Source organism: Lissotriton vulgaris, chromosome 4_1 (genome assembly GCF_964263255.1).
Source record: "Lissotriton vulgaris chromosome 4_1, aLisVul1.2, whole genome shotgun sequence".
In the NCBI taxonomy this organism is placed as follows: Eukaryota; Metazoa; Chordata; class Amphibia; order Caudata; family Salamandridae; genus Lissotriton; species Lissotriton vulgaris.
In genome coordinates, this window is record NC_141691.1 from 1,980,592,183 (window position 1) to 1,980,611,888 (window position 19,706).

General features: G+C 41.5%; 1 protein-coding gene across 2 annotated transcripts in view; it reads left to right on the forward strand.

The window, feature by feature from the left end:
* The window catches only part of THEM6 (thioesterase superfamily member 6), a 99,092-nt gene extending 80,336 nt beyond the window's left edge, over positions 1 to 18,756 (forward strand). Inside the window, exons 1-2 of one of the 2 annotated variants that reach the window (XM_086966292.1) lie at positions 7,125 to 7,655; positions 13,295 to 18,756. In XM_086966292.1, coding sequence (XP_086822418.1) covers positions 7,125 to 7,655; positions 13,295 to 13,408 — 645 coding nt within the window. In that variant the 3' untranslated portion in view covers positions 13,409 to 18,756. Of the gene's footprint in view, positions 1 to 7,124; positions 7,656 to 13,294 lie in introns of those variants that run through there. The other variant, XM_086966293.1, reaches the window with a different exon arrangement.
* Positions 18,757 to 19,706: the final 950 nt, after the last annotated feature.

The window sequence follows — 19,706 nt, forward strand, 5'->3', positions numbered from 1 at the left end:
GGTTCTAGAGAGAGAAGGAAGAGCGGTATATGTTGCTATATGTCACAAATGAACTCTCGTTTATCATCCGTGCTCTGCACAGCACCTGCAGTTTGCCTTTGACACCTCAGCTGCCTCAAGTCAAGGACCAACAGAACAAATAGTAGGGTGTACAGCAGTGGTTCTTAACCTTCTGACTTCCGTGGAAAGCCTTACTTTATCATTACTGGAACCCAAGGACCCCCACTAAATCATTTTTGGAAACCCCCCTGCTGCACCCACTGAGCCCTTTTTGGGATCCAGCGAACCCACTCTAAAGAATTTCAATGATTTGAACTGAAAACAATACACAAAAATACTGAAATAAGCATTCATCAAACAAAGACATCAATGATGAAATGGCTTCTGTAATTCACAAACAAATATAAAAAAAGAAAAATTTTATTGGGAAGGTTGGAGCTTTTCTTATTTATATTGAGACCAAGCATCGTCTATACTATTTTCTGTTTGATGCACTGGCAGTGCGCCCACAAATCTGTATAAGGATACCAACTTACAATTTTCTCCTATGTCAAATTCCTCCACGTTTACAATATTTTTTTTTTATTCTCAATTTTGCCTTTTGTTTCTATGTTTATAGACACTTTATTTATCTGTTAAAAATATTTAATTTTCTAATTTGTCGTGAATCCACCAATCTAAGACTAACGTACAGGATGACTGGATGGTTTTGTATATTTGATTTAGATTTTTTTCATGATTTTTCGATATTTGCACACATTGAGCAGCAGCATTAACAAGTTGGTCCTGAAGAAAGTCACTACACCTCAACGTGAGGGTGACTAGTCTGAAACATGTCCACTGTTTGCCACTTACTACTGGTAAATGTTTGTCCCGCAAGTGCTCTGTTTTTATTCCTGGCCCAGGGATGCACAAATAAAGGGTTGATGCGTACCTTGGAGCTAGTTTTAGCATCACTTTTTACCTGCTCTGTTATCCCCACTATCTTGAGCTCTTCACTGTGGTATGTAGTGTACCCTTCTTTACAAAAACACATCCCTAAGCTCCTCCCTCTCAGAGAGGGGGTGTAGCCCATGCCGTGACCAGGCATCATGGCAGGAGGAGATTCCCAATGATGAAGCATGCCACCTTTGGTGGGTGATGGAATTCATCCTTTTAAAGGGATATCCCTTTGCGCCTAGGTTCTTCCTTTGACAGTTCTGTATTGTCTTTAAGACACAAGGGTTTCTTGATTGTGGTACAGGTATAGGTTGGGGAGCTCACTCTTACAGGTATAGGTTGGGAAACTAACTCTTGCAGGTCTTTAAATCTCCTTGGACTGTTACCCCCCTCTTAGTGATATATGATTGCGAGCAGCTACGGGTCTTCTCTCTTGTTTGTGTTTGAGGGCGATCTTGTCTTTAGCTCGCCCAGGCTCTTCTAGGTGTCTTTCCCTTCCTTTTCTACTTGAATTGAGAGAACTATGACACACTTTCAAGGCCTTGCATTTGAGGATGCTATAGTCCAGACGATCTGACCACGCCCAGCCTATTGGGCACTACACAGACTGCTTCAGTGGTACAGTCTGATGACGGAACCAAACTACTTGACCAAAAGCGATCACATACTGGCACCATTAATCATGGTGCCATCATGACTGAATAATTGCAGGGCAATTGTGCGCCAACTGATCTGATTGTGACAAATGCCCCCAGACTTTTCCTTGAGGACAAGGCTTTCAAAAAGGATTGGTCCCTGATTGCATGGCGGTGCCACAGGGATTGGCTGATCCTCATCATCAGTACGGCCAGACGTATCGCTGACCGATCCTGGTTGAGATCCAAGTTTTAGAAACGCATTTTAAAACCATAGTTTTAGCCACTCCACTTAAACAGATCAATTGAGCCAATAAGACCCACAAAACCTTTTCTAAAGAGTCCCTGTTAACCAGGAAAATCAAGATATTTAAGAAAGACCTAGCACGATTTTTGCTAGAGAGGGTGTACACTTATATCGGTGATAATTACGTACAACCTGAGTTTAACCAAAAGGGACGAAAGTATGGCTCTAATTACTCCTCCTCTGGGACAGATCAGTGGTCCAGCGACAGAGACTTCAGCTAGAGTGGCCCACAACAGAAAGGCCCCCCAAAAAGGGGTAGAGAGAGGTGGCAGGGATAGCATTTGGGACAACCCCAACAACAATGGTGGCCCGCTTTACCATGGGGATATCCGACACCCAATTTTTAACCACCAATGGAACACGTGAAACCTCCTCCCCCCACCCTTCTACAACCTGGCTTTTTTAGGAAATGGCCAAGGCAGGTCAAGAGGCAGGAGGAGACCACATCAACAACAAGCACAGGTACATTTGGGCCCTCTCTCCATCTCCACATCACACTCTAAGTATGACCAAGACCAACCCCCAACCGAGGACGAGCAGCAACACAGCTTGGTAGTGAATTTCGTACAAAAGGGGGGTGGTGATGGACGGAGCATCTGAACCAATCAAACACTCACACCCAGTCAACAGATCTGGGTTTAATCCATCACCGTTCTTTAACCCACTCTGCCACCCCAGTTCAGACATGGCCATGTGCAAATCAGTCTGACCCTGTGCCTCATGGGAACTGTCCAGCCCGAACTGCCAAGCTATGCCTTCCCTGGACCGGATCAAGCTTCCTAGGACAGGTTTCTGGCATTACAGCAGTCTTCAGCCAGGCTTGCTTAAATCCAGTGGCAAAGTGAGTAAGTGAATTTGAGCAGCCGAGTATTATCCCCTGGTGAATTGAGGATGCTCAACAGGGGCCTTGGTTTTGTGCCCACTTACAAAGGAAATGAATTCCTAGTGCATCAAGCACAATGTTTTCGCAAAGTTAGATTACCTTTCTACTTTATAGAGAGTGCCACAACTAGCATTCAGACTGCTTTGACCAATACTAATCTTAGTAGGAAGTCTTCTTTCAACCATCTGCCCGATACCATACCACTAGAAATGCTAAGTTTTGAAAAGCAGTACTCAAAGAAGTGGATTCCAGCTTTAGAACCAAAACAGAAACCCTTTTATATAATGTGCCATAAGAGGGACTCACGGCCATGAATCCCCTCAGTAATGATGATTCGATAATCATTTAACCAGCAGATAAAGGGGAAGCCAAAGTAATCATGGACACTGCCACATTCAGAGCCAATGCCTCAAACAGTTGGACAATAGATGCTCTTATCACACTCTTAAATGTAATTCCACCAAGAGCTTATCTACTGCGATTAAAAGCATACTGGAAAAGGCCAAGGATAATGGCTGGGTCACTCCAAAAGTAGCTGACTTTCTTATGACTAATCCAATTGTCCCTTATTTCTACGTCCTTTTCAAGATCCACAAAACCAAAGGACCACCTCTGGGCAGACCAATCCTCCTGGGCTTCGATCTCTTCTTGATCCCCTGTCCCAGTTTGTGGATTTTTTTCCCGAGGGCCCTCATTCGGGAGATGCCTGTATACCTTCAGGAGACCACGGATGTCCTTAGACATCTGGCTGATATGCCTTTCACAGACGAGCCTGACTACCTGGTCTCGTTTGACATTGATTCGCTATACGCATGTATCCCTCAGAGCGAGACCCTGACTACAATAGAGGCTCTACTTTGAGAAAAAGACCTTGATACTATCACTCCAGTTTTTTTTGTTATCATTGGTTGTAGATGCCTAGCAATGAAATAAAATTTATTTCGATTTGAGGACTATCTGTACCTTCAGATGTCCGGTACTTCCATGGGGTGTACCTTTGCCCCAAGTCTGGCATATCTCTATATGTACCCTTTTGGGACTGAGGGCTACTGGCACCTGATAATCCTCATCATTCCCACACCATCGTGTGGAAGTGATATATTGATGGCATCTTGGTTATCAGGCTTGGTGATGTGGGTTCCACTACCAAATCTCAGTTGTCCCCCCCCGCCCCCCACCTCCTCCCCGAGCCCACAAACTCCTCCTGCCCTCGCCCCCACAGCGCTTTGAGACCCTCACGGGTGAGTAGGGCGCTTCACAATTGCCTGATTGATTGAACTCCCACCCATGGCTGAATGCTCTGAACCCCTACTTGAAAATTATGTGAAAATTTAGCAAGGCGTGCCTTCCATTCATGGATCTACTTCTCTTTACCTCTGCAGGTGGTTTGGAGGCGGAATTGTATTTAAAACAAAATGACTCGCAATGCATTACTACCATATACCAGCTACCACCTAAAATCCCTGAGAGATACGCTTCCATTTGGGCTGTGTCTGCGTCTCTGGCAGAGTTTCTCCTACATTCAGAAATACAAGGAACATGCAACATCTGTCGGGACATTTACAGGACTGAGCATATCTACCTCCCATTGTCCAGAGAGCAGCGAAAAGGGCGAGGAACAACAATCGAGATGGTTTGTTGGAGGTCACCCAACCCAATGAGCCAACAACAAGGTTGACCTGTGTCAACCCTTTTTGCACACTCTCCAGCTAGATCAAGAAATCGACTTGTAAGAATTGGCAGATTCTCAACAAAGGAGAAAGATTGATCGAACGTCCTCCATTAGCCATCAAACGAAGCAGTAACCTTAAGGATAAAACCCAGGACACCTAAAGCGGCGAGACCGAACACTCTCTGGGGGCTTCCAGTGATGAAGGGACATTTTCTGTTTGGCTCCTGTGGAGTGTGTGTGCACAAACCACATACACTTTCGAAATTGATATTAGCACCAACAAGCCATGGGAGCTCAGACAGCACACCAATTGTATCAGCGAAAAATTTATATATCTGATCTCTTGCCCTTGCATTCTTTGGTACGTTGGAATGACAACATGCAAGGTGAAGACTTGCATAATGCAACATAAGATCACCATAAGATGTAAAAAAAATAGGCTGCAAAACTCACTAACCGCGTCCTGGACAAGGGACCCCAGGCACCGGACCTAAGCTAGACGGTGCTTGCTCAGCCCAACATGCTCCTCTCTGTCTCTGATATCACCAGTTTTCTGTTTAAGGAACAGAAGTGGATATAACTAACTGACACTGGACTACGATTGGGGTTCACCTTTGCGCACCGTAGACCCCAATCATGATGTTTCTTTCTTTTCCTTTCTTCCACCCAGAAGCCCTCTTATGAGGCAGCACATCTTGATAAGGCTTGTGCTCCCTAAAATATATTTAGTGAGCTAAACTGACAAGTGCTTTATTATATTCTACTGATGAAAGACAGTTTAGCATAAAACACTCTGATTCACACTGGGCTTCAACTGGGTTTCACCCTGGCGCAACGTAGCCCGCAGTCACAATCAGGAGTTCCTGACAAATTTCCACAGTAGCGTGTGCACATGTATGTGATGGGACAAGGGATTTTGAAATTATTTGTAAATTTTGAAATTACTCGTAGAGCTCAGACTTTGAGTGATGTGCATAAGGCAGCCATCTCATGATTTGCTTGCCCATACAAGTTACTGCAGTTATTGGAATGATGCAAGTGGCTGAGCAAACTCATTTTGAGTGGTTGAACGAGGCCCTAATTAGACCATTTGGATAGAAGCTAGCAAATGGAAAGAGGTGAAATAAAAACAAGTTTATTGAAGAGGTACTTAGTAGGGAAGGAATACTCCATGACATAATCACCGACCGTGGTGTGCAAACAATTCATGTTGTAGAAAATACAAGAGAATATATAAGAGCTTAAGGACCTAAAACACAAAAGGACAACACCCTACTATCCTCGAAGTAATGGACTGGTGAAGTCAGTATACCTTAATGTAAAGGGAAACTTACAAATGGTGATCCTTTGAAATTTGAATGTAAAAGCAACAGTACAGTACATCTAAAAGTCCTACAGAAGCAATGTCAATTAGGTTAGTGGCCGATTTCCCTTGAACTTATGAATGAGCTGAAACCATGCGGAAACTTTAACCCATGATGGGCATAGGTGATAGCCAAAGAAATGGAATAATAAACATCTAAGATTAAGGATTAAAAAGTTAGCAGGATGCAGATACATTTTAGAAAAACTACATTTTATGAAGGTAATCCCATAAGGCACACATTGCTAAGGTGCACACAATCCTGGCATACCCAACAACTTGTAATGAGCCATAAAAAATGGAGAAAGATGGAACTTATAAGAGAGCATTGTACAGGACAGTAGGCAAATGCTGATAGAGAAGATGATGGCACACCTCTCATAACTGGTGACATTATTTGACAATCAGTTAATCTGCTGCAACATGAAGAGAGCAATTGTATTTCAAAGATCAAATGGGACATGTAGTCCAACTTTGAGTTAGACAAGATGATATGGCACTATACTGTTACATTTCTTCCTCTCTTTATTTTCAGAATCTGGGGTGTCATGATGTTCATTTTTTAATTGTCAACAGACCTCTCTCTTGTTAGCGTTTTGTGCGGTCCTGGATCATTCACAACCGTGGCAAATAAATCGCTTTTTAGTGGAACAGGCCAAATGAGTTGATTGGCACCTTTGGACCTGCGCCCTTTGTGCTGGCCGCCTTGCTTAATCTAGAAGTAAAGTAAAGCATATTAATCCTACCAAGCTATATGCTGCATGTCCATTCATTACATAAACATTAAAAATTAAGCATTGATAAGGCCAATAAGCTGACAGCAACAACAAATCTATTGGTTTTATTATTGCTTGTTTATTTATGTTTATTTCATGAGGGTGGTCTGGCCTAAAAATATATTTTTTTATACCATGGATTTACACAGGTGTGACTTAACAAAAGATGACCACTAGTAAAGTCTGTGTTAAATTGTATTGTTATTTATGATCACGTATGGCTAAGGAATTGGTAGCGAATAAGCACTTATTTTGCTGTGATGAATAGTTTACCGTGCGGTTTACTTATTTTCATTTGTAGTTCTTTTGTAAACAATAATTAGAGGCGAGTATAAGTAGCCTTTTAAAACTCCGCCATTTTAAATTAGTGTATTATCATATTATAACTGCTGTAAACTTGTTATAATGTGTACCTAATCTGTCATCGTCCTTTTTTGGGGAGCTGGATTTGAATTCCGCTTTTTTCTAGGACCGGTTGTGCTTATTTTAGAACCTTGCGCTGTGGTAACTGCCAAACTTGACTTCTGTGGTAGCCTCCGAACGTGAAGGATGGAGATGGACACGGCGGAGCTCACCAAGTGGTTGTCCGTGGGCCTAGGCGTGACCAGCTGTTTTTTCTCATTTTTGGACGGCTGGTACTGGTTGCGGGGACCAGTGGCTTCGTTTACAGCTGGGATGAAACCTGGCATGCGGGACGTGATGGCGCTCCACACCGTGAAGGGCCGGGTGATGCCCACAGACGTGGGCTGTATGTTTCACATGAACAACAGCCGCTACCAGCGCGAGGCCGACTTCGCGCGCGTCTGCTTCTTCAGGTGCAGCGGTATCCTGAATGCGCTGCGCGCGGAGGGCGCCAGCGTTGTCACGGGCGTCTGCGCCATCCGCTTCCGCCGCCCCATGCGCCTGCTCGAGCCCTTCCAGCTTAGCACGCGCCTGCTCTGCTGGGACAAGCACTCCTTCTTCTTGGAGCAGCGGTTTGTCAGCCGAAAGGACGGCTATGTGTGCGCCCTGCTAATCAGCCGCCAGAACGTCCAGCATTGTTCTCCGGAGAAGGCTTTGCATCACATCTTCAAGCAACAGGTAAGGGTAGTACTCGATTTGCTAGGACAGGACACACGTTCATTCGTGAACTTTTAATTGGATTAACAACACAGCATGACCCGTTTATGTGTTTTTATGCCTTTTTAATCGCACATTTTAAGGTGTCAACCCCGTCATTACAATGGCACGTATGTAAGTAATTTATTGCTTCGTTATTTAAAATAATAATAATGCACAAGTCATTGTTGGATACATAAAGAATATGTCATAACTTTGAGTTCTAAGTATTCGTCAAACTATATGCTTCACATTAGCCTTAAACAGTCACATTTGCTTCTAGCGATGCTGATGTTCTATTTCTTTAAAAAAAATGCTCCACTGGGTAAACTAAAAGTAAATCGCTGCTAAATGCTCCTATTACACCTTCAGCGGCGGGGAACGCTTGTTCTTGTGGAGTGCTATTTGCATGTGTTTTAAACAAGCAATCGTAAAGCCAATAGTACTCGCCGAAGTGCGAGATATTGGATTTGCCAAGGTCTTTTAACCAGGGGTGTAGGAGACACTACATTTCTGGGGGGACAGGGACAACCTTGTGCACTTTCCAGCGTCCCTATACAAATCGCCCATTGCATGAGACCGTACGCCCGTAAACAAATATAATCGGATAGTTTTGAAGAAAAATATTGAGAAAGGCAGGAATATAGTCAAATTATGATTTATTGTTATTTGCATTCATAAAGTAGTTAGACCAAATGTGGAAAAATCATGTCTATTGTTTTTAGTGCTACTCATAGTTCACTCAGTTTTGTGATCTGCATGGTACATGTTCTTTGCAGCAGCCACATTAACCCTCCGCACTACTTTACGATGAGCCAAAACTTTCACTAGACAAAATTTCGAACTCTCACTAGTAGGAACATTAATCACTAGAGTTATCTTGCCATTTTTATTGTTTCCTGTAAACTGCCTGATGCACAAGGAAGTTAATTTGCTGTTAAACCAAAAATTATTTGTAAACTCCGTGTCCCTCACCAAAGTCAACGAGGTGCGGCTGCAACAGGTCCCACCGCCCTAAAGCTGGTCAAGCTCCCAGCAATGGGGCAGCACAAGCATTTCCTGAAACGGGGACAGACCTAACCTTATAGCCATTATATGAGGAAAAACATCCATGTAATTGGTGGGGTGGGATACTTTCCCCAGATTGAAGCAAGCAAAACAATTTACCAAGTTTCTTGTAGATTTAAGGGAGAGTTGACTTCTTCCCTGACAATATTTTGAAATTTGTGGGATCAAATTTCTAAAATGTGGCAGACCCTTATGGGGCATTCATAAAATATTCCAGTACTTTCAAGGTGCACAAAGGAGGCCTGGCTTTTTTAGGAGTAATCTGATTTTTTTCAAATGTCTTATGTCAGAAAGAACTTCCACTATGCCAAGGTCCTAATTTTTTCATGGTCGAGCCCCATATGCCAATGAGTACATTCAATATTACAGTGCCAAAAAGTTACCATGGATACTGCAGCAATAGTCTTGGGTACCTCTAAAAAATCCCTCTGGAGGCATAGCATGCATACACTCTCACACACACATTCTCTCACTATATCTCTTGCACTTTTGTACCTTACTACTCTGTCACACTCACACACACTGCCACTCACACTTCAATTAGTAAATTTGCTTTTATTGTGTTAGAAAAGCTTGACCTGCTGCTACTGCTTTACCTGCCTTACCCTTTAGGGAAACTTAATGAAAACAGATTCTCTATACATTATTCAAAATAGTAATATATTGCGGGTGCCATCCTTTCCTCTTTCTGCTGTATCAGGTGGGGGATGGGACCTTCTCTCCGTTCTGTTCCACAGTAGAGGAGCCTCCATACAACTTCATACATAGACTGCTGACCTTGCACCCTTTCACCAGCAATCCCCCTCCATTCTTTGCCTGCATTGAATCAGCAAAATCATTTACTTTGTTATGCTGAGTGCCATAGAAATAGTCTTCTGGTTTCCAACATGTTACAGGCACTCTTGCCAGCTCCAGACGCTGTAGCCCCTGCACTAGAAAACTACAAAGCCGAACAGGAGTTCAAGCATCAATTGCAAGCTGGTCACCACTGTGGTAAATTACAAAAACATGGTTTCAGGTTCACATTTGCCTGGCTGCATCCTAAGAAAATCGTTGGTCAATAAAGTTTTCCCCTTTGAATTTACAAAATGCAAGCCTTGCTAGCAACAGATATCCGCTTCAGAACATATGTTGCACATAACTGAAAGTAGTCAAACTCGTTTCAATGAAAAATGTACTGCATGTTTATAACTGCTCCACAAAATATTTTCTGGTTTTGTAGAATCTTTTAACAGTGCTCACACATGCTTGTGGTCACTTCTGAGCAATTATCATCAACAAAGTGAGACTGAAGTCAGAAAAAACTAACCTTAACAGAGGTCAACAATGAGAGAAATTATCCTGATTCTAGCTCGTATTGTTGCAGAAGTTGTCACTGATTTTGAGGCTAAGCAATAATGATCACAGTATACAAGTAAAACAAAAGCGTGTACATTTTTAAGACAGAATTGCACTCAACGTTTAAAAATGAATGCCCCCATAGGAAAATTGGTATTCAGGTTTAAAACATTCCGACAAAGCAGTGTCCTAGCTCTGAAAAACCAACATTTTAGACTAAATTACAACAAAAAATAAAATTAAGCAACAATATATTCTCAACAAAAAGTTCTCTTGCGGACTCTGCAAACAACAAATGGTAGGTATTTTTCTTTTGGAAAGGTGGCATCCCTACTTGTGAGATGCCTTTTCATTAAATGCATTCTCCTACTGTGACAGTAAAAATAAAATTAAGTAAGTAAGGAATAGAGAATAGGCGGAGTGGGGCCCCGGGGAAGAGGGGGTCCTGGAATAAGTTAACAAAACAACAAAGCCTTCTTAGCCAGTTCCAAATTAATGTAAATGGTCTTTTAAAGACCTGTGAAAACGTGTGTAGCAGAGACCGAGGCGGACACCAGACACTGTCCAGCCGAGCGCACAGCAACTCTAGCTGCAGCAGCCCCGGCTTAAGACACACGACGAGGGAGAAGGGGGTTGAAGGGAGGGGGGGTGTTAATCCCTTTTAGCCCTATCAGGCATGCAGCTGATCACAGGTAACTTGAGGCAGGTCACAAGTCGAGTGTAGGGCCATTATGCGCTTTTGCGTGCTAATGGCCCTGCGGTTCACAGGAGAGGGAAATTCCTTTGTCCCCTCGACACCCCCACCCTTGTCCCCTGGGTCCCCCCACTCCAAAATCTGGGGGGGATATGTCCCCCGCGTCCCCCACACTTCCTACCCCCATGCTTTTAGCCATGTTGTAGAGCAGCGTGGCTGCTTTAAAGCACGCTTAACCGCATCGCTGCTGCGGCGATTTTTGCGCTGTGCGGCTGTTTTCCCTTTTCCGCGATACATGACGAGCTCAGCTCGTCATCAGCACACGCCACCCGTGGGTGATGACAAGCTGAGCTCGTCATCAGCATCGAAAGGGTTAAAGGTTATAAGAAATGAACTCTTACGTGCTTTTTTTTTATTTACCTTTGTGTGTCAAAGCCCTTTTTAGGAACTTTTATAGCACTTTAAAAAAAATTTACTTTTTACGATGCTGCATAGCAACCATACAGCTCTACAAAAAGACCTTGGCAAAGCTGATAGCTTTCACATGGGCAAGACCTATTGGGTTTGCCAGTCCTAGATGGTACTGAAAAACAGGGCACAAGTCCTCAAAACAAAAAGTGTGAGGAGTTACCAAGTTACACATTATGCACGACATCCCGTTGCGTGGCATCGCATGTTGTATTACTAGAAGTGACATCTCAACCCATGACCTCAAAGGAAGAGACCTCATATCTTAAAACATCAGACGTATGTCCAGCAGTTCTATCATGTATATATTTGAGCACATCAAAAGATTTAAGTGGCATTTTGCATTGCGGTTGTGCCAAAAAAGCGACGCAACATCAAAATCTAAGTCATTTTATGCGTTTAATTTTTAGAAAGTCTGCCACAAAGAAATTGGCAGCTAAGAGAAATGTGGCAGTAAATCTGTTCTGCTTAATGTGTTGCAAAGTCTGCGATTTAAAAAATGTTATGGTGTTAAGGCACCAGCTGTGGAATCTTTGTGTGTCCAGTAAATCTGAGGGAATAATAATAATGTTAAGACCACTCTAGAGGTTACACCATTTGCAGGAGAGATATGTGTTTTGTTTGCTCCCAGTTATGCATCAAAGTAGCATATAGGGTTAATATGTCCCCTGCAAAGCACATAATGTAAAATGCAGATGGCACATTTATATTACATGTAGCCAGGTAAGTGGGTTACTTCTTTTAATACAAAGATCCTCTTGTTGCTGGAAGTTCATACATTGTAACCCTTCTAATATAGCACAGTGAGCAATGAAGGACCTGGGGCTCCTATGCCAAGTTTGCTGCTTATTTTTAGCCCAATACTTGACCACCTCCTTCCCAGTATAGTGTGTCCGATCCAGAACCGTGCAGCATCCACCAACTCTCTGACGTTATCAAGTGAAGCTTACAGCCTGGTTTACAGGAAGTTGATGTAGACCATCACCATATCTGACCCTGTGGAGGTTGAGCACTTGGTTGACCTGATGGGTGACACTGAAGTGTCTGCATGTGACAATGACTATGCATCCTTATCTACTATGTTGACACTTTGATAGCCTGTGTATTGTGGCTCGTCATTGTCCTGTATGCCCCCTCAGTAGTTATGTCTCATAACATCCTTGGATGAAGGTGCTGTATTGTGTACATTCATCTCAATGGCATTGGTTCCATGATTTTAAGGATATGATAGGTAGCTACTTTATACTGCTGCTTGCAAATTGTGGTGGTTTTATGTTGTAAATAGCTCTTTTGTGTTTAGTCTGTTTTCTCTGTTTCCTACGTGGAGCTTTAGTATGTTCTCAATGTTATGATTCCACCTAAGAATTCCAGCTGGGTCAGTTGGTGCCTGGCCAGATGGTGATCTGCTGTATTGCTCTGTGCTGCGAATAAACTTGTGTTCAACAAGTCTCTACCTGTTTGGATCTTCATTTATACTTTACTACATTTTACTGTGTATTGATGGTCTCACTTAACCCCTTCGATGCTTATGACGGAACGGTTCCGTCATCAGCGTCGGTTGGGCTATGCTGATGACGGAACCGTTCCATCATGACCACACCCGTTTTTCGAATCTTCAGCACAGCGTGAAAATTCGCGCCGCGCTGAAGAGGTTAACCGTGACTGTGGGTAACTTCATTTCATGTTACTTTTGAGGGGAATTCTAAAATTAGTGTGCGTTGAGTGCATGTGGACTTGACAGATCCCTTATCTACTTTTATTTAAATAGCATAGTGCAGTTTAAAGTGTCCTGCAGGTTTGCAGGCTTTCTAGCCCTCAGTAACTTCTGCCAAGTCCAATACTGACAGGACACTCCCCTCCAGCGACCGGATGTCCAGCTTTCCATACACGCAATGGTGTCTTGCTGCTGCGTTCTGCCATTTCAGGTTGATGAAGTGTTGCTGCACATCCTGCATCTAATGTGGTGAATCAGTCCATGTTTCTTGTGTGCAGGTGCTTTATGTGTCAAATCAAAAAGGCTTATATGATTTATCGCCCATCTTCTTGTTTGTAGGTGGAGTCCCCGGAATTTCCAGAGGAAGTGGTGCACTTGATCAGCTTTAACGACGCCAGTAGCAGGAGGTTGAGAGCTGAAAGTGCCACGTGCGAGGCTAAGAAATCAAAGTAAATGCACTGCTACACCAGTCTTCAGATGGGAGTTTCAACTCTATTGTCCTTCACACCTAGGAGCAACGCATAAAACGTAACCCCTCCTTCATGTTGAGTCCTTCATCTGTGGTTCTACCTGACATCTGCAGCTATGCCAAGACTGGATACTTTGAAGGGTTTGCATGCTGGATTTAAAATTAAATACAATCCCTGTTCCGGGGTTGAGCTAATTTCAGACGCCTGGACAAACTGCTGTTAACATTAGATAACATTTCCGACCCCTTAGGAGTTTTCTGCCATAAGCATCGTACGGAAGTTGTATCCAGATCAATTTTAACAGGTCAAACAGGCCAAATATTTCCTGTGGGGCAAAATGCCTAGTAGTTACAGAGACCTTTGTAACCGTATGCAAAGTAAAAGCTTAGTATAAGAGGTATTTACTGTTCCTAGTAAAAACCTAAACTCGTGTCGGTATTTACTTGGTTGAATAAATACCTCATTACTCTTTGTACCACTCGTAATGGAGGCTTTGGACTCAAATGCATTCCAGAGTGTTAGCAGCCCATGTTTAATTACAACTAGGCATACGTGTAATTTGTGGAAAGTTGACCCCTTTCCTATCTCAGTCACTGAAGTAAACAGTATCGGCATTAGGAGCAACCCTGCGCTCACCCCCAAAGAACACCGAGAACAGTTACTTGTTGTTAGGTATCTGGAATAGTTCGTAAAAGGCCGTAATGAGTCTTTCTTTATGTATGACACTCCAAACTTTGAAGATGATACGATTTGCACTGTTTCTAGTCTGTGGCTTACTGTGCTGCACACAACCAGACGGAATCTTACCTAGGAACTTTCTTAATGACTTCCAAACGAAACCCGCTCTGTGCCTCAATGAGATTGGTTCACGAAAATGTCGGGAAGCAAAAGTCTTGTTGCCTTATATTTTTTAAACGAGATACTTCAGATGCAAATGCAATTATTCATTGTGCATTTGCGGTTAAACTAGTTGCAGTGTTTTACTGTGCAATGAAAACCATAATGTGTAATATAACTCACGATTTAAAAAAAACGTTGTTAAAAAACGGTCCCAGCTAGCAGATTTTTTCTGCAGGAAAATGTTAATGTAATTTTCAAAAACGGTGAAGCTCTGAAACAAGTATGCCTTCTATTTCCATTTTTGTTTATTTGCGCACCTCGTAACCCGGTATTTTTTTTGAAAGAGTGCATTTGTTCGCTATGCGCTAGAGACTTGAAAGTGTTATATTTACACATATATTCAGAAAGGGAAAACATTTTTGTGTCGCAACCAGCACAGGTTAGTTTAAAGCTGGACGACCTTTATATTACAGTGCTTTAAATGCTATGATGGTTTATTAAGTCATGCTACTTGTTTTAAACCTACTTAATAGGAATTGGTTAAAAAAAATCCTATTTAATATCATATACATTCTAACTTGACCCAAAGGATAACTATCAAAAAGCACTAGTGACCTTTTCATGCATATGTCCAAGAGGAGGAAGATTATAATTTACTGTTTGTTTAAGCCTTTTTATGCAATTTTCAGTACGTCTGCTGAAAGTATATCAGTCACTCCTAAACTTCATGTACTCGATTCAGACAGATTTTCCCATGAGTAGATGTAACTTAGCTTGTAACACCCCAGGCTCATTACTAAACTCCAGGAGTACTGCCACAGTAAACCACAACAAAATCTGCGTGAAACCGGCCGTCTACTTCATGTGTCCTGGATTACTTAGATACAAGATGATAGATATTTTCCATAGATGGTCAAAACTCCTGGTGCTGTGTGCATGGAAGCCCTGCAAATTTTGACAGATAAAGGAATTTAGGCACAGGGTGAATATATGTTGAGACTGTGTTGTTAAGTGGAAAAGAAGAGTTTAGAGCCATGGCCTTCTAGTCTAACTACCAAAACTACTTCCACTTGTTCACATTTCTCCAGTGCTTTGGGCGGTCTAACTAAATAAGGACAAGGTTTTTCATAAGTCCTAGTGATTTTATTTTTTAATGACCTAATATTTGCACGGCTAAACTGGAAATGCACAAGCCTTTTTTAAGCATCTCTGTACTTTACCATCTACTACTGGTTGGTGTTGGTTAGGTTATGCTTACATTTCCTTCCTCTAGCTTCACTCTACGTGACATGCATTAACAAGCTTTCTGTAAACGAAGTGAACTAAAAAGGTTATGGAGAACCTATGGGTTACAGATTCTTTTATCTTTCCATGACCGAAAGATGTAGTGATGTGTTGTTGTCTTTCTCTCTGTGATGCTTTCTATAGTCTTCTCTGCAGTTTTTTGATCTATTTTTAAAGTCTTAATTTACTTCATTGGAAGAATGTGTGCTTGTCTTCTATACTTACTTCATGAAACAAGATGTGAATTCTACATACCGGAGGAAGGAAACCTCCGTTTGGTAAATCTGTAGTGCTGAGAAAATATTAACACTTCCATGGACTAGCAACTAAGGACGGGCTTAGCTTAGAAAATTTTACAAAAAGAGCATAATCCATCAGTGCTCGGTGGATCTCCGGTTTCTGATATTCATTCCATTTTCTAGCTATGCATCAAGGTCAGAATTGTAACTGAGTGTGGCGCACACTGTGGCCATAACACAAATAAAAATAAAATAATTAAATAGGGAAGGATATTAATATATCAGGATGGTTGTGTCATATCCTCTAGACTTGTCAGCATAACCCTAGCTGGTACTTTCCTGTTATGGAACAATGGTTAGAAAACTGACTTTAGAGATACGAATAATTGGCTAGAACCTTTACTATAGCCCACCGTAGCGGGCTATACCAACTATTAAAGGCCCCCTTTAGCGAGGGCCTTTAAAAAGGGAGCAGGACTTTAATAGCCGGTATAGCCCAGCTACGAAAAGCTATAAGAACATTTTGCCACTAGAGGGGAGAATGTTCTAGCAAATTAAACAAAGGCCTCTCGGAGCCAGAGGGGATTAAAATCCCCTAGGGCTCCGAGAGGCCTTTGTTTAAACAACATTGGAATGTTGCTCTGCAGGCCTTTACCGGCCCATAGAAGCATGGAGCACTCCATTGTCTGCAATGGAGGCTCCACATTCCAATGTTATAATATTTCTTTCATGTAGATAAGAAGCTAGATTTAGAGAGAAGAGTTTTAACCATTTGCTGCATGCTGAGACTTATTGCCTCCATTTTTTCAGTTTCTGCAGTCTGTCTATTCTCAAAGCTCAGTAAATAACTGTTCTTTTCATCTGACTCCTTGATTCACTAGAGCACGGATCACAAACTAGGTGGGCGGAAAAAAAAACAATTCTCCTTGAAACATGTAATTTGCAAGACACAAGTTTGCAGTTTCCAAGACCTCTTTTCAGCTCGAAACACTCTTGCGTGGGAGGAATTTAAATGAAAAGCATGACATTTGTGATAGAAATAAAGTATGCAAAGTACACATAAATGGATAAAATAGGATTCATACAACATTTACTTCCCATTATAAAAATTCGCCATTGGCTACTACTAAACTGATGGAATTATTGTCACGTGTTTTTTAACATGATTTTCCTTTTGAACAATATTTCTTGTATGTTGGTAGAGTACCTCCCAAATATTGTCATTTCCTTCATTTGTGGGCTTGTTGATTTTAAATGCCTTGGGCTCAAAGATATTGCTCATGTCAAATAGGTTTGGCACTGGCCAAAATGCCTCTGCTAATGTCCTGCTCTTGAGTACAACTACAGGCCTAGAGCCTAACTAATGTGTAACTTTACTTATCAGGCTTTAGGATGCCTTTCCTAACCTATCCCAGTCACCCGTCAAGAATATGTTTAACAGTTTGCACAAATATATTTTAAAATATTTATGGTTGGTGTGTTTTTATACGGTTTGGTTGCTTTAACAAATGTTATTGTTTTTTTAACCTTGTTAGTTTCTGTAAGTAAACCAGTATCCGCACTGTTTTGAATAGAACCACACTCTAATGCAACTAGCAAAATATAGCAGCACACACTTGCACTGATCATTTGCTCGTTTTGGTCAGGAAGCATATTTTCAATGCCACTTTCACCAGCATGCATTTCACTAGAACCATGGTGTGCCAGAAATAGCACAACTCTACTTAGGCACTTCTGCCCAGACCATGAGGGCTTGCGTTTCAAACCTTTGCCTCATTTTATACAAACTGAGCTATTTTAATTTTTATGAAAAATTAATTTTTAATTTCTTGGTTGTGGTAAATAAAAACATTTGGCTTCTTTTCATATCTCAGCATTAGTGCTTATTCTTACAAATCTTTCAATACTTGGACACCGGTCACCCATCAGCTATCCGGCTGCAATCCACAGATACTAGCCCAAGTAGGTACACCATATTCTGAATGAGATTTGTAGGTTTCTGCATTGCTTAGTAAATTAGGTATCTCCTGTTTGTCTCTCTCCGCCTATTTCATTTGTGTAGAGACCTGCTTTTCTGCTGTGCATCTATCTCCAAAATCACATTTGAGATACAGTAGTTCTTTGCTGGAGATCACATCTGATTTGTAAAACAAATAAGTAGAATCTACAGAGTTTTCATCTGGCCAATCCTAAAACATGGCTTTGCTTCGAAGGTGGTGGTGCATTTAACAACCTTTTTGTTTTTTACTTTACTATGAACAGGGCATTCTGTTTTTTCTTTCGGTATAGAACATCACATAGTTTCTTTTCAGCCACTGTTTTGTCTAGGACGAAACACTCTTGTGTATGGCAAGTAATAGCCTCATGTTTATTATGCAAAAATGCAACAATGTGTTCAGTTAATAAACAGAGGGGCTTTTTTTGTTTGTTCGATTGTTTCCCGTCTTGGAGGAAACACTAATCAGGGGGCTGAAGGTTTTAACCGTCATGTGACTGTTTTGCTTCCTAGGTGAGAGTGGACAAGTTTATACATAATGTTCTTTGCTTTATTTTATTGGTAACTTACTTGAAACATCTATAGTATTTATAATTAGAAAAAAGTTTCTTGCACTGTAAATTATCTAAGAAAAATATATTTTAGAAGAGAACATAGTGTTACTCTCATCTTAAAGTGCAATATAAGTATATATTTATTGTCTACGATGTGGCCTAGAGAATGTACAATTTCACCATCTCTGTACCACGTTAGCATATTATAGATTGTGAAACCTTATTGTTTGCTCTGGCTACATGTAAAAACCAAAATGTTATAATTCGAATGATGTTTCTTTTGGTGTCTTTTTCCTGTTCTGTAACAGTATTTGAATTCTTTGAACTTGCAAAGTTGGGTTAGATAATCTTACTATACTTTGTAAGTCGAACAGAGACATAATTGTTAAGCAAATAAAGGCGCCAAACAATATAAAAATGAATGTGTCGATTTTTTTTCTTCCAATATGGGTTTCCAGATGAGACACAAGTTGCAAACATCACCGGAGACAAACCGCATAGAGGGCCACGTGTAATGCTACAGGAAAAAATCGACTAGTAAAATACAGAACAATGTTGAGTAAAGGTATTGCACAATCAATACCTCAGTAGTAGCACCCGAAGGTAGGGAGAAAGTAACACTTCATATTATAGGATGGGATTACATTTCCGAGTAGAAACTACATGTTAGGTGAATAGCAGATGTTAAGAAGGCTGTATGCACGGCACATGGGTCAAGCTCTGGGAAATCCTCAAGGGCATATAATCTGTGCAATACAATTACAGTACAAGCTTGTAAATATATCCTAGAACAGAACACCCCAGTTAAGGAGAGGAAGCAAATACACAAGCGTTAACGGTTCACAGACAAAAGATGCATTAGTGAATTGCAAATATCAAGATGCCAGTGCTGGAAAGAGTAAGGTTGGTCATCTATGGGCTACTGATTCACAGCCTTCTAATAAATCTTCCTTCTGACAGTTGAATCTAGTTGAAAACCACAGACGGGGAAAGTGCCAGGGTAAGCATTAATCCTTATGATGTGATTTCTATATACTGCACCCAGTTGCTGAGTCAGTTAGTCCACTTACTAGTGATAAAATAAAGTCTGACAACTCCAAATGGCCCTTGTAAGGATGCTAAACTGTAGAGGAAAGGTGTAAACTGCATGACTGTTTTCCCAAATTGGACATAGGTTATGCAGCAGGCTGCTGTGCAGCATTGGTGACTTGAAATATGCCCTAAAGATGGAGTGTTAGAAGATAGCGAGAGAATCTTTTACTCTCTTACTCCAGGCTTTCATAGGGAAAATACAGTTTTGATGCTGCATACTGTTGTAAATCCTAGTGTTTCATCTGAAACCAATTTATTCTGATAGACTTCTATCTG